Source organism: Amblyraja radiata, unplaced genomic scaffold (assembly GCF_010909765.2).
Source record: "Amblyraja radiata isolate CabotCenter1 unplaced genomic scaffold, sAmbRad1.1.pri scaffold_1274_ctg1, whole genome shotgun sequence".
In the NCBI taxonomy this organism is placed as follows: domain Eukaryota; kingdom Metazoa; phylum Chordata; class Chondrichthyes; order Rajiformes; family Rajidae; genus Amblyraja; species Amblyraja radiata.
In genome coordinates, this window is record NW_022630457.1 from 1 (window position 1) to 14,796 (window position 14,796).

Here is a 14,796-nt window from a genome sequence, read left to right on the forward strand (position 1 = left end):
CTCTCGTGACGACCATGCTGCGACTGGGAAGTGAGGGAGGCATGAGGGAGAGGGGAAGGAGGGAGGGAGTGAGACAAGATGGAGGGAAAGAGGTAAGATGGAGTGAAGGAAGATTGAGGGAGGTGAGAGGGATGGAGGGAGAGGGATGGAGGGAAGGGGGTGAGGAGAGGGGCTAGTGGAATCAAGGGACATGGGGAGAAGGCAGGCATGGGTTATTGATTGGGGACGATCAGCCATGATCACAATGAATGGCTGTGCTGCCCTGAAGGGCTGAATGGCCTCCTCCTGCACCTATTTTCTATGTTTCTATGATTACAATTGAGCCATTTACACTGTAAATATACATGACAAGGGAATAATGTTTAGTGCAAGGTAAACATAGAAAATAGGTGGAGGAATAGGCCATTCGGCCCTTTGATCCAGTACCGCCACTCAACATGATCATGGCTGATCATCCAGTATCAGTACCCCGTTCCTACTTTCACCCCATATCTCTTGATTCCGTTAGCCCTTAGAGCTATATCGAACTCTCTCTTGAATACATCCAGTGAATGGGGCTCCACTGCCTTCTGAGGCAGAGAATTCCACAGATTCACAACTTTGAGTGCAAAAGTTTTTCCTCATCTCAGTCCAAAATGGCCTTCCAGGGAGATGCTAAATGCATTTTGTTGTCTCTGTACTGTACACTGACAATGACAATTAAAATTGAATCTGAATCTGAATCTGACCCCTTATTCTTGAACCTGGTTCTGGACTCTCCCAACATCAGGAACATTTTTTCCTGCATCTCACCTGTCCAATCCGTTGAGAATTTTACATGTTTCGATAAGATCCCTTCTCATCCTTTTCAATTTCAGTGAATATCAGCCTAGTCGATCCATTCTTTCATCATATGTCAGTCCTGCCATCCCGGGAATTAACCTGGTGAACCTACGCTGCACTCCCTCAATAGCAAGAATGTCCTTCCTCAAACAAGGAGACCAAAACTGCACACAGTACTCCAGGTGTGGTCTCACCAGGGCCCTGTACAACTGCAGTAGGACCTCCGATATTTAAATCCTCTCGCTATGCCAGTTGCTATCTTCACTGCCTGCTGTACCTGCATGCTTACTTTCAGTGACTGATGTACAAGGACACCCAGGTCTCGTTGCTCCTCCCTTTTTACTAATCTGACACTATTCATATAATAATCTGCCTTCTTGTTCTTGCCACCAAAATGGATAACCTCACATTTATCCACATTATACTGCATGTGCCACCTCACCCAGCCTATCCAAATCACCCAGCAGCCACATAGCATCCTCCCCGCAGCTCACGTTGCCACCCAGCTTTGTGTCTTCCACAAACTTGAAGCTGTTACATTTAATTCCTTTGTCTAATTTGTTAATATTTCTTGTAAATAACTGGGGTCCCAGCACTGAGTCTTGCAGCACCTCACTAGTCACTGCCTGCCATTCTGAAAAAGACCTGTTAATTCCTACTCTTTGCTTCCTGTCTATCAACCAATTCTCTATCCATGTTAATACTTTCAAGATTCAAGAGAGTTTATTGTCATGTGTCCCAGATAGGACAATGAAATTTTTGCTTTGCTTCAGCACAACAGAATATAGAAACATAGAAAACATAGAAAATAGGTGCAGGAGTAGGCCATTCGGCCCTTGGAGCCTGCACCGCCATTCAATATGAGCATGGCTGATCATCCAACTCAGTATCCCATCCCTGCCTTCTCTCCATACCCCCTGATCCCTTTAGCCACAAGGGCCACATCTAACTCCCTCTTAAATATAGCCAATGAACTGGCCTCAACTACCTTCTGTGGCAGAGAATTCCACAGATTCACCACTCTCTGTGTAAAAAATGATTTTCTCATCTCGGTCCTAAAAGATTTCCCTCTTATCCTTAAACTGTGACCCCTAGATCTGGACTTCCCCAACATCGGGAATAATCTTCCTGCATCTAGCCTGTCCAACCCCTTAAGAATTTTGTAAGTTTCTATAAGATCCCCCCTCAATCTTCTAAATTCTAGCGAGTACAAGCCGAGTCTATCCAGTCTTTCTTCATATGAAAGTCCTGCCATCCCAGGAATCAGTCTGGCGAACCTTCTCTGTACTCCCTCTATGGCAAGAATGTATTTCCTCAGATTAGGAGACCAAAATTGTACGCAATACTCCAGGTGTGGTCTCACCAAGACCCCGTACAACTGCAGTAGAACCTCCCTGCTCCTAGACTCAAATCCTTTTGCTATGAATGCTAACATACCACTCACTTTCTTCACTGCACCTGCATGCCTACTTTCAATGACTGGTGTACCATGACACCCAGGTCTCGTTGCATCTCCCCTTTTCCTAATCGGCCACCATTTAGATAATAGTCTACTTTCCTGTTTTTGCCACCAAAGTGGAAGCGTCAGCCGGTGTTGTGCAGAGCAGCCCTTGGGCTTGCGTGGCAAAGGGGGGCCGTGACTTGAGGCGCGCTCGTCATGGTGTCTCTGTGACGATCTGATGGAGGAGGTGGGATTCACTGGTCCGGGAGAGGGCCAGAGTGGCTGCTTCTTGTCTGATGTTGGCAGGGGCGATGCTAGCGAGGACGGGCAGTTGGTTTACTGGGGCTGAATGCATCCTTGTGTTATGGGTGTCCTAGGTAGACAGGGAGTGTAGGGCAGAGCATCTAGGAGTGCATGTACACAGTGCATTGAAATTGGTGTCCCAGATAGACAGGGAGTGTAGAGCAGAAGCATCTAGGAGTGCAGGTACACAGTTCCCGGAAAGTTCAGTTTAGTTTATGTTCAGGTGGTTCGAGGTACAGTGAGAAAGCTTTTATTGCGTGCTATCCAGTCAGCGGAAAGACAATACATGAATAAAGGGGAGGCCATTTAAGACTGAGGCGAGAACCAGGGGCCACAGTTTAAGAATAAGGGGTAAGCCATTTGGAACGGAGACGAGGAAACACTTTTTCACCCAGAGAGTTGTGAATTTGTGGAATTCCCTGCCCCATGACTGTCATATGAGGAAAGATTGAAAAGACTAGGCTTGTATTCACTGGAGTTTAGAAGGATGAGGGGGGGGATCTTATAGAAACATATAAAATTATAAAAGGACTGGACCAGCTAGTTGCAGGAACAATGTTCCCAATGTTGGGCGAGTCCAGAACCAGGGGCCACACAGTCTTAGAATAAAGGGGAGGCCATTTAAGACTGAGGTGAGAAAAAACGTTTTCACCCAGAAGGTTGTGAATTTGTGGAATTCCCTGCCACAGAGGGCAGTGGAGGCCAAGTCACTGGATGGATTTAAGAGAGAGTTAGATAGAGCTCTAGGGAATCAAGGGATATGTGGAGAAGGCAGGCACGGGTTATTGATTGGGGACGATCAGCCATGATCGCAATGAATGGCGGTGCTGGCTCGAAGGGCCGAATGGTCTCCTCCTGCAGCTATTTTCTATGTTTCTATGATTTCAATTGAGCCATTTACACTGTAAATATACATGACAAGGGAATAATGTTTAGTGCAAGGTAAACATAGAAACATAGAAAATAGGTGCAGGAATAGGCCATTCGGCCCTTTGATCCAGCACCACCGCTCAACATGATCATTGCTGATCATCCAGAATCAGTACCCCGTTCCTACTTTCACCCCATATTTCTTGATTCCGTTAGCCCTTAGAGCTATATTGAACTCTCTCTTGAATACATCCAGTGAATGGGGCTCCACTGCCTTCTGAGGCAGAGAATTCCACAGGTTCACAACTTTGAGTGCAAAAGTTTTTCCTCATTTCAGTCCAAAATGGCCGAGCCTTTATTCTTGAACTGTGACCCCCCTGGTTCTGGACTCCCCCAACATCAGGAACATTTCCCCTGCATCTCACCTGTCCAATCCGTTGAGAATTTTACATGTTTCTACAAGATGCCCTCTCATCCTTTGTGAATATCAGAATAAAAACTTTATATCAGAATAAGATCAGATTTTATATCAGAATAAAAATTAGAGGTAGTCACGCCGAGGATACGGGAAGAATGAAGGTGTGTGACTGAGAGATAGGGTGGAAATCGTGGCGTGCAGGAGACCTAGGTGGCTGTGCTCCAATCCTAGTGATGGGACTCGACCGGCGGGCAGACTCCATTGTCCGAGATGTGGACAGGAGATTCTGTGGCGGCAGGCGAGACGTGAGGATGGTCTGTTGCCTACCTGGTGCCAGGGTTCAGGATGTCTCCAACCAAATTCAGAACATCTTCGAGAGGGATGGTGAACAGCCGGCAGTAGTTGTGCACGTAGGCACAAACGACATTGGGAAGAAGCTGAAGGAGGTTCTCCAGCGTGAATCTCCTCATTTGAGGAAGGACATCCTTGTGTTTGAGGCAGTGCAGTGTAGGTTCACCAGATTGATCCCTGGGATGGCGGGACCATCATATAATAATAAATGTATTTATTTTATTTTTTATGGGCGCCTTTCAAGAGTCTCAAGGACACCGTACAAAAATTTAGTAGGTAGAGGAAAAACATGTAAGGGGAATGAAATAAATAGTAGAGACATGACCAGTACACAAAGTAAAGACAGAATACAATTCAAAACACAATATGAGGCAATTAATGCACAGATGAAAAGGGAGGGGGGACGTGGGGCTAAGGATAGGCAGAGGTGAAGAGATGGGTCTTGAGGCGGGACTGGAAGATGGTGAGGGACACGGAATTGCGGATCAGTTGGGGGAGGGAGTTCCAGAGCCTGGGAGCTGCCCTGGAGAAGGCTCTGTCCCCAAAACTGCGGAGGTTGGACTTGTGGATGGAGAGGAGACCGGCTGATGTGGATCTGAGGGACCTTGAGGGTTGGTAGGGGGAGAGGAGGTCAGTGAGATATGGGGGGGCCAGATGGTGGAGGGCTTTGTAGGTGAGGATCAGGATTTTGTAGGTGATCCGGTGGGAGATGGGAAGCCAGTGAAGTTGTTTGAGGACTGGAGTGATGTGATGCCAGGATTTGGTGTGGGTGATGAGTCGGGCGGCTGCGTTCTGGACCAGTTGGAGTCGGTTGATGTAGGTGGAGCTGATGCCGAGGAGAAGTGAGTTGCAATAGTCCAGTCGGGAGGAGATGAAGGCATGGATGAGTCTTTCAGCAGCGGGCGGTGTGAGAGAGGGTCTGAGTTTGACGATGTTGCGGAGATGAAAGAAGGAGGTTTTAATGACATGGCGGATGTGAGGCTCAAGGGAGAGGGTGGAATCAAAGATCACGCCAAGGTTGCGGGCCTGGGGAGATGGGGAGACAGTGGTGCCGTCGATGGTGAGAGTGGGGTTATTGATTTTGCTGCGTTTTTATGAGGAAAGATTGAAAAGACTAGGCTTGTATTCACTGGAGTTTAGAAGGATGAGGGGGGGGGGATCTTATAGAAACATAAAAAATTATAAAAGGACTGGACAAGCTAGATGCAGGAAAAATGTTCCCAATGTTGGGTGAGTCCAGAACCAGGAGCCACACACAGTCTTAGAATAAAGGGGAGGTCATTTAAGACTGAGGTGAGAAAAAACTTTCTTCACCCAGAGAGTTGTGAATTTGTGGAATTCCCTGCCACAGAGGGCAGTGGAGGCCAAGTCACTGGATGGATTTAAGAGAGAGTTAGATAGAGCTCTAGGGGCTAGTGGAGTCAAGGGATATGGGGAGAAGGCAGGCACGGGTTATTGATAGGGGATGATCACAATGAATGGCGGTGCTAGCCTGAAGACTCAAATGGCCTCCTGCACCTATTTTCTATGTTTCTATGAGTTCAGAAGACTGAAAAGCAGGACTTCTAAGGTGATTATCGCTGGATTGCTTCCAGTACCACGTGCTAGTGAGGACAGGAACAGGGGGATCTGAATGTGTGGCTGAGGGGCTGGTGCAGGGAGCAAGGATTTAGATTTATAGACCACTGGGATCTCTTCTGGGGTAGGGGTGACCTGTACAAAAGGGACAGGTTATACCGTAACTGGAGGGGGACAGACATTCTGGCAGGCAGATTTGCTAGGGCTACACGTGTGGGTTTAAATTAAATAGTGGGGGGGGAGGGGTTGATAAATTGGGAGTATACAGATGGAGTTGAAGGGGAAATGACAAAAGACTCGAATTAAGGGGAAGGAGAGTTCGAGAAGGGATAAAAGAGTAAGGTCAGGGCCCATTGCGAGCGGGGACGTGAATACGGAGGTCATAGTGTTGTATATGAATGCGCGAAGTATAAGAAATAAAGTGGACGAGCTTGAGGCTCAGTTAGAAACTGGCAGGTATGAAGTTGTGGGAGTTACAGAGACAAGGCTGCAAGAGGGCCAGGGCTGGGAACTGAATATTCAAGGGTATACCTCCTATCGAAAAGACAGACAGGTGGGCAGAGGGGGCGGGGTAGACCAAATGGCCTACTCCTGCACCTATTTTCTATGTTTCTATGTTAACGGATGCGATATTGTTGGGATTACGGAGACATGGCTCCAGAATGACCAAGGCTGGGAGCTAAATAGGCAGGGGTATTCAATATTCAGGAAGGATAGAGAGAAAGGTGGGGTGATATTGCTGGAGATAAGGCCCCTTACGAGGATAGAAACATAGACATAGAAACCTAGAAAATAGGTGCAGGAGTAGGCCATTCGGCCCTTCGAGCCTGCACCGCCGTTCAATATGATCATGGCTGATCATCCAACTCAGTATCCTGTACCTGCCTTCTCTCCATACCCCCTGATCCCTTTAGCCACAAGGGCCACATCTAACTCCCTCTTAAATATAGCCAATGAACTGTGGCCTCAACTACCTTCTGTGGCAGAGAATCCCACACATTCACCAGTCTCTGTGTAAAAAATGATTTTCTCATCTCGGTCCTAAAAGACTTCCCTCTTATCCTTAAACTGTGACCCCTAGTTCTGGACTTCCCCAACATCGGGAACAATCTTCCTGCATCTAGCCTGTCCAACCCCTTAAGAATTTTGTAAGTTTCTATAAGATCCCCCCTCAATCTTCTGAATTCTAGCGTGTACAAGCCGAGTCTATCCAGTCTTTCTTCATATGAAAGTCCTGCCATCCCAGGAATCAGTCTGGTGAACCTTCTCTGTACTCCCTCTATGGCAAGAATGTCTTTCCTCAGATTAGGAGGCCAAAACTGTACGCAATACTCCAGGTGTGGTCCCACCAAGACCCTGTACAACTGATGTGGAGTCAGTATGGATAGAACTAAGGAATTGTAAGGGTAAAAAGACCCTAATGGGACTTATCTGCAGGTCCCCAAACAGTAGCCTGGACATAGGGTGCAAGTTGAATCAGGAGTTTAAATTGGCATGTAGTAAAAGTAATGCTGTGGTTGTTATGGGAGATTTCAACATGCAGGTAGACTGGGAAAATCAGGTTGGTACTGGACCCCAAGAAAGGGAGTTTGTAGAGTGCCTTTGTGATGGATTCTTAGAGCAGCTTGTATTGGAGCCTACCAGGGAGAAGGCAATTCTGGATTTAGTGTTGTGTAATGAACCGGATTTGATAAAGGAACTTGAGGTTAATGAGCCATTAGGAGGTAGTGACCATAATATGGTCAGGTTTAATCTACAATTGGAGAGGGAGAAGAGTAAATAGGAGGTGTCAGTGTTACAGTTGAATAAAGGGGACTATGGAGCCATGAGGGAGGAGCTGGCCAAAGTTGACTGGAAAGATACACTAGCAGGGATGACAGTGGAACAACAATGGCAGGTGTTTCTAGGCATAATACACAAGGTGCAGGATCAGTTCATTCCAAAGAGGAAGAAAGATTCCAAGGGGAGTAAGGGGCGACCATGGCTGACAAGGGACGTCAGGGACAGTATAAAAATTAAAGAGAAGCAGTACAACGTAACAAAGATGAGCGGGAAGCAAGAGGATTGGGTAATGTTTAAAGAACAACAGAAGATAACTGAAAAGACAATATGGGGAGAAAAGATGAGGTATGAAGGTAAGCTAGCCAAGAATATAAAGCAGGATAGTAAAAGCTTCTTTAGGTATGTAAAGAGGAAAAAATTAGTTAAGACCAAAGTTGGACCCTTGAAGACCGAAAAGGGTGAATTTATTCTGGAGAACAAAGAAATGGCATTTGAGTTGCAGTGCAGGCTCGAAGGGCCGAATGGCCTACTCCTGCACCTATTTTCTATGTTAACGGATACAATATTGTTGGGATTACGGAGACATGGCTCCAGAATGACCAAGGCTGAGAGCTAAATAGGCAGAGGTATTCAATATTCAGGAAGGATAGAGGGAAAGGAATAGAGAGAAAGGCGGGGTGATATTGCTGGAGATTAGGCCCCTTCCGAGGATAGAAACATAGACATAGAAACATAGACAATAGGTGCAGGAGTAGAGGCCATTCGGCCCTTCGAGCCTGCACCGCCATTCAATATGATCATGGCTGATCATCCAACTCAGTATCCTATCCCTACCTTCTCTCCATACCCCCTGATCCCTTTAGCCACAAGGGCCACATCTAACTCCCTCTTAAATATAGCCAATGAACTGGCCTCAACTACCTTCTGTGGCAGAGAATTCCACAGATTCACCACTCTCTGTGTAAAAAATGATTTTCTCATCTCGGTCCTAAAAGACTTCCCTCTTATCCTTAAACTGTGACCCCTAGTTCTGGACTTCCCCAACATCGGGAACAATCTTCCTGCATCTAGCCTGTCCAACCCCTTAAGAATTTTGTAAGTTTCTATAAGATCCCCCCTCAATCTTCTGAATTCTAGCGTGTACAAGCCGAGTCTATCCAGTCTTTCTTCATATGAAAGTCCTGCCATCCCAGGAATCAGTCTGGTGAACCTTCTCTGTACTCCCTCTATGGCAAGAATGTCTTTCCTCAGATTAGGATACCAAAACTGTACGCAATACTCCAGGTGTGGTCCCACCAAGACCCTGTACAACTGATGTGGAGTCAGTATGGATAGAACTAAGGAATTGTAAGGGTAAAAAGACCCTAATGGGACTTATCTGCAGGTCCCCAAACAGTAGCCTGGACATAGGGTGCAAGTTGAATCAGGAGTTTAAATTGGCATGTAGTAAAAGTAATGCTGTGGTTGTTATGGGAGATTTCAACATGCAGGTAGACTGGGAAAATCAGGTTGGTACTGGACCCCAAGAAAGGGAGTTTGTAGAGTGCCTCCGTGATGGATTCTTAGAGCAGCTTGTATTGGAGCCTAGCAGGGAGAAGGCAATTCTGGATTTAGTGTTGTGTAATGAACCGGATTTGATAAAGGAACTTGAGGTTAATGAGCCATTAGGAGGTAGTGACCATAATATGGTCAGGTTTAATCTACAATTGGAGAGGGAGAAGAGTAAATAGGAGGTGTCAGTGTTACAGTTGAATAAAGGGGACTATGGAGCCATGAGGGAGGAGCTGGCCAAAGTTGACTGGAAAGATACACTAGCAGGGATGACAGTGGAACAACAATGGCAGGTGTTTCTAGGCATAATACACAAGGTGCAGGATCAGTTCATTCCAAAGAGGAAGAAAGATTCCAAGGGGGAGTAAGGGGCGACCGTGGCTGACAAGGGACGTCAGGGACAGTATAAAAATTAAAGAGAAGCAGTACAACGTAACAAAGATGAGCGGGAAGCAAGAGGATTGGGTAATGTTTAAAGAACAACAGAAGATAACTGAAAAGACAATATGGGGACAAAAGATGAGGTACGAAGGGAAGCTAGCCAAGAATATAAAGCAGGATAGTAACAGCTTCTTTAGTTATGTGAAGAGGAAAAAATTAGTTAAGACCAAAGTTGGACCCTTGAAGACCGAAAAGGGTGAATTTATTCTGGGGAACAAGGAAATGGCAGATGAGTTGAACAGGTACTTTGGATCCGTCTTCACTAAGGAGGACACAAACAATCTTCCTGATGTACTAGTGGCCAGAGCATCTGGGGTGACGGAGGATCTGAAGGAAATCCACATTAGGCAGGAAATGGTGTTGGGTAGACTGATGGGACTGAAGGCTGATAAATCCCCAGGGCCTGATGGTCTGCATCCCAGGGTACTTAAGGTGGTGACTCTAGAAATCGTGGACGCATTGGTGATCATTTTCCAATGTTCTATAGACTCAGGATCAGTTCCTGTGGATTGGAGGGTAGCTAATGTTATCCCACTTTTTAAGAAAGGCGGGAGAGAGAAAACAGGGAATTATAGACCAGTTAGCCTGACATCGGTTGTGGGGAAGATGCTGGATTCAATCATAATCAGCCATAGGTACTCGGGGCTATTTTCTTTACTCGTGGACATTTTTCATCAGGCCGAAAAAACGTCCCGACTTACCTGGTGCTCCGAGTATTATTACCTGAATGGTAGCCGATTAGGAAAAGGGGAGATGCAACGAGACCTGGGTGTCATGGTACACCAGTCATTGAAAGTAGGCATGCAGGTGCAGCAGGCAGTGAAGAAAGCGAATGGTATGTTAGCATTTGTAGCAAAAGGATTTGAGTATAGGAGCAGGGAGGTTCTACTGCAGTTGTACAGGGTCTTGGTGAGACCACACCTGGAGTATTGCGTACAGTTTTGGTCTCCTAATCTGAGGAAAGACATTCTTGCCATAGAGGGAGTACAGCGAAGGTTCACCAGACTGATTCCTGGGATGGCAGGACTTTCATATGAAGAAAGACTGGATAGACTCGGCTTGTACTCGCTAGAATTTAGAAGATTGAGGGGGGATCTTATAGAAACGTACAAAATTCTTAAGGGGTTGGACAGGCTAGATGCAGGAAGATTGTTCCCGATGTTGGGGAAGTCCAGAACAAGGGGCCACACAAAGTTTAAGGATAAGGGGGAAATCTTTTAGGACCGAGATGAGAAAAACATTTTTTTCCCACACAGAGAGTGGTGAATGTGTGGAATTCTCTGCCACAGAAGGTAGTTGAGGCCACAGTTCATTGGCTATATTTAAGAGTGAGTTAGATGTGGCCTTTGTGGCTAAAGGGATCAGGGGGTATGGAGAGAAGGCAGGTACAGGATACTGAGTTGGATGATCAGCCATGATCATATTGAATGGCGGTGCAGGCTCGAAGGGCCGAATGGCCTCTACTCCTGCACCTATTGTCTAGGTTTCTATGAGTACCTGCGGTTAGCATAACGAGCCGCTACGATATATCCACGGCCTCCTACGGACTTGTTACGAACATTCTGCGAGTTTGAGAACTCGGGAGAATTCGTGAAGAACTCGGGAAAGTGGGACAGGCCCTTTACATAGTCTTGAAGTTAGAGTCATACAGTTATTAGAGTTATAGTTATAGAGTCATAGACTGACATTCTGGCAGGCAGGTTTGCTAGTGTTATAATGGAGGGTTTAAGTTAAATAGTGGGGTGGGCAGGGGGGGAAGTCAACGACCTGGAAGCGTATGCCTGCCATTAGAATTAGAATTACCTTTATTGTCATTCAGAACTTACGGTCAGAACCAAATTTCGTGCCTTCAGTCATACATACAATAATACAATAATAAACAACAATAAACACAAATTAACATCCACCACAGTGTGTCCTCCAAGCACCTCCTCACTGTGGTGGAGGCAAAAATCTTAGGGCTGCAGTCTCTTCCCTCCTCTTCTCCCTCTGCGCTGAGGCGATACCCCACCGGGCGATGGCACAAACAGTCCCGCGGCTCACCGAACCCCGCAAACGGGCCGGCTCAAACACCGCGGCCCGGGGGTGGTAGAAGCTGCCGCCCTCCAGTCCAGCGGACGCAGCCGCTGGCCCGCGGCTAAACCCCGGACTCAGGTCACCGCCGCCAGAACGCTGTCCCAGCCACCGGAGCACCGTTCCAGCCCCGAGCCGGATCGCCCTCACGTGAGTGCCGTTCCACCCTCGAGCTGGGCTGCTCCGACGGGAGTGCCGTTCCTCCCTCGAGCTGGGCCGCTCCGACGTGAGTGCCGTTCCACCCTCGAGCTGGGCCGCTCCGACGGGAGCGCCACAGCCCCTCACGGGAGAGTCTCAGCCCCGCGCCAGGCCGCCCTCACGGGAGCGTCACAGCCCCTCACGGGAGCGCCGTTCCAGCCCCGAGCCGGACCGCCCTCACGGGAGCGAGCCCAGGGCGAGTCCTGACTGGCTCTGCCTCCGGAGTCTCGAGGTCGCCAGCTCCGCCATTAGGCCTCAGCGCAGACGGAGGCCGAGAAGGGGGATACGACAAAAAAGTCGCATTCCCCCGAAGGGAGAGACAGCAAGCCCCATTAACGGGAATGGGAGTGGAGGAAACGTCACATTTAAAATAACAAGGCAGTGGGGTGGGAATCAATGCAGGGCCGTAAAATTAGGCCAGGAGCAAAAGGGAGAAAAGAAAAATAAACCTGTAAGCTTTGTGCCTTAATACGAGGAGCGTTCGTAATATGGTGGAAGAATTGAATGCACAGTTATGCCCCTGTCCCACTTAGGAAACCTGAACAGAAACCTCTGGAGACTTTGGGCCCCACCCAAGGTTTCCGTGGGGTTCCCGGAGGTTGCAGGTGGTTGCCGGAGGTTGCAGGTAGGGAGACTGACAAAAACCTCCGGGAACCGCACGGAAACCTTGGGTGGGGCGCAAAGTCTCCAGAGGTTTCCGTTCAGGTTTCCTAAGTGGGACAGGGGCTTTAGTACAGTTTGGTCTCCTATTCTGAGGAAGGACATTGTTGCCATAGAGGGAGTACAGAGAAGGTTCACTAGACTGATTCCTGGGAAGGCAGGACTTTCATATGAAGAAAGACTGGATAGACTCGGCTTGTACTCGCTAGAATTTAGAAGATTGAGGGGGGGATCTTATAGAAACTTACAAAATTCTTAAGGTGTTGGACAGGCTAGATGCAGGAAGATTGTTCCCGATGTTGGGGAAGTCCAGAACAAGGGGTCACAAATGTTTTTCTCATCTCGGTCCTAAAAGATTTCCCCTTTATTCTCTGTACTCCCTCTATGGGAAGAATGTCTTTCCTCAGATTAGGAGACCAAAACTGTACGCAATACTCCAGGTGTGGTCTCACCAAGACCCTGTACAACTGCAGTATAACCTCTTTGCTCCTATACTCAAATCCTTTTGCTATGAATGCTAACATACCATTGGCTTTCTTCACTGCCTGCTGCACCTGCATGCCTACTTTCAATGACTGGTGTACCATGACACCCAGGTCTCGTTGCATCTCCCCTTTTCCTAATCGGCCACCATTGGCTATGTTTAAGGGAGTTAGATGTGGCCCTTGTGGCTAAAGGGATCAGGGGGTATGGAGAGAAGGCAGGTACAGGATACTGAGTTGGATGATCATATTGAATGGCGGTGTAGGCTCGAAGGGCCGAATGGCCTACTCCTGCACTTGTTTTCTATGTTAACGGACACGATATTGTTGGGATTACAGAGACATGGCTCCAGAATGACCAAGGCTGGGAGCTAAATAGGCAGGGGTATTCAATATTCAGGAAGGATAGAGAGAAAGGAATAGAGAGAAAGGTGGGGTGATATTGCTGGAGATTTGGCCCCTTACGAGGATGTTCGGATGTTCCTAGAACGTACGGAAGTTGTTAAAAGTGATATTCTCCATTGCCCAGAGTGTGTCGAATGAGGAAATGGCGGAGAGCGAGATGGGAAGCAGGCCGCAGCGCGTCGAACAGCCCTACGAATGCCTGGAGTGCGGAAAGAGCTTCAAGTGGTCTTCTCGGCTGACCCACCACCAGAGGAGCCACACGGGAGAGCGCCCCTACAAGTGCTCGGAGTGCGGCAAGGCCTTCAAGGGTTCGTCGGCCCTCCTCTACCACCAGCGGGGCCACACGGGGGAGCGCCCCTACAAGTGCTCGGAGTGCGGCAAGGCCTTCAAGCGCTCCTCCCTGCTGGCCGTCCACCAGAGCGTCCACACGGGCTTCCGGGCGTTCAAGTGCGGCCTGTGCCCGCTGAGCTTCAAATGGTCGTCCCACTACCAGTACCACATGCGGCAGCACTCCGGCGAGCGGCCCTACGCCTGCGGTGAATGCGGCAAGACCTTCAAGAACTCCTCCAGCCTGTCCCGGCACCGGCACGTCCACACGGGCGAGAGGCCCTACCCGTGCCCGCTGTGCGGCAAGGCCTTTGCCCAGTCGGCCAACCTGAGGCAGCACCAGCGCACCCACACCGGGGAGAGGCCCTTCCGCTGCGAGGAGTGTGGCCGGGCCTTCACCCACTCCTCCAACCTGCTCCTCCACCGCCGGACCCACTCCCCCCTCCCCTCCGCCCCCGCCCAGCCCCTCGGCTGTCTCTCCTGCCGGCTGGACTTCCTCGACGCCCCCTCCCTCCGGCTCCACCTCCGCTCCGGCACGTGCCAGGGTCAAGCGCCGACCCCGGCTCTCCCCCCGCCCCTTCCGCAGCTGCCTACGCCACCTCCCCTGGCCCTGCCGCTGCCGCTCCCGCTCCCGCTCCCGCTCCCTCTCCACGAGACGGAGGGGGCGCTCTCCCTCTCGCTCTCCCCAGCCGAGGAAGTGGTGCTGCAAGCCACTGAGACGGAGGTGGAGACGGTGCACCGCTGCGACCTGTGCCAGCGGGCCTTCAAGGCCCGTGCGGCCCTGTCCAGGCACCAGCGCTCCCACCGGGCCCATCCCCGGCCCGACAGCGCCCCCGGGGAGGGGCCCAACTCCCCGTGCCGCCCGCTGGAGGCCGAGGGAGAGAGGGCGGAGGTGGGAGGGGCCGGGGGAGGCCAGGGGGCGGCAGAGGCGAGTGACAGGCCCTACAAGTGCTCGGAGTGCGACAAGGCCTTCAAGGGGTCGTCGGGGCTGCGCTACCACCAGCGGGGCCACACGGGGGAGCGCCCCTACAAGTGCTCGGAGTGCGGCAAGGCTTTCAAGCGCTCCTCCCTGCTGGCCGTCCATCAGAGCGTCC

The 14,796-nt window shown here is 49.5% G+C and overlaps 1 protein-coding gene across 1 annotated transcript; it reads left to right on the forward strand.

Moving 5' to 3' along the window:
• Positions 1-13,498: 13,498 nt before the first annotated feature.
• LOC116969820 (zinc finger protein 628-like) lies at positions 13,499-14,790 on the forward strand (the record flags this gene model as incomplete). Its single annotated transcript, XM_033016600.1, has 1 exon — positions 13,499-14,790. A coding segment is annotated over exon 1 (1,273 nt), but the record flags the coding sequence as incomplete, so codon positions are not given.
• Positions 14,791-14,796: the final 6 nt, after the last annotated feature.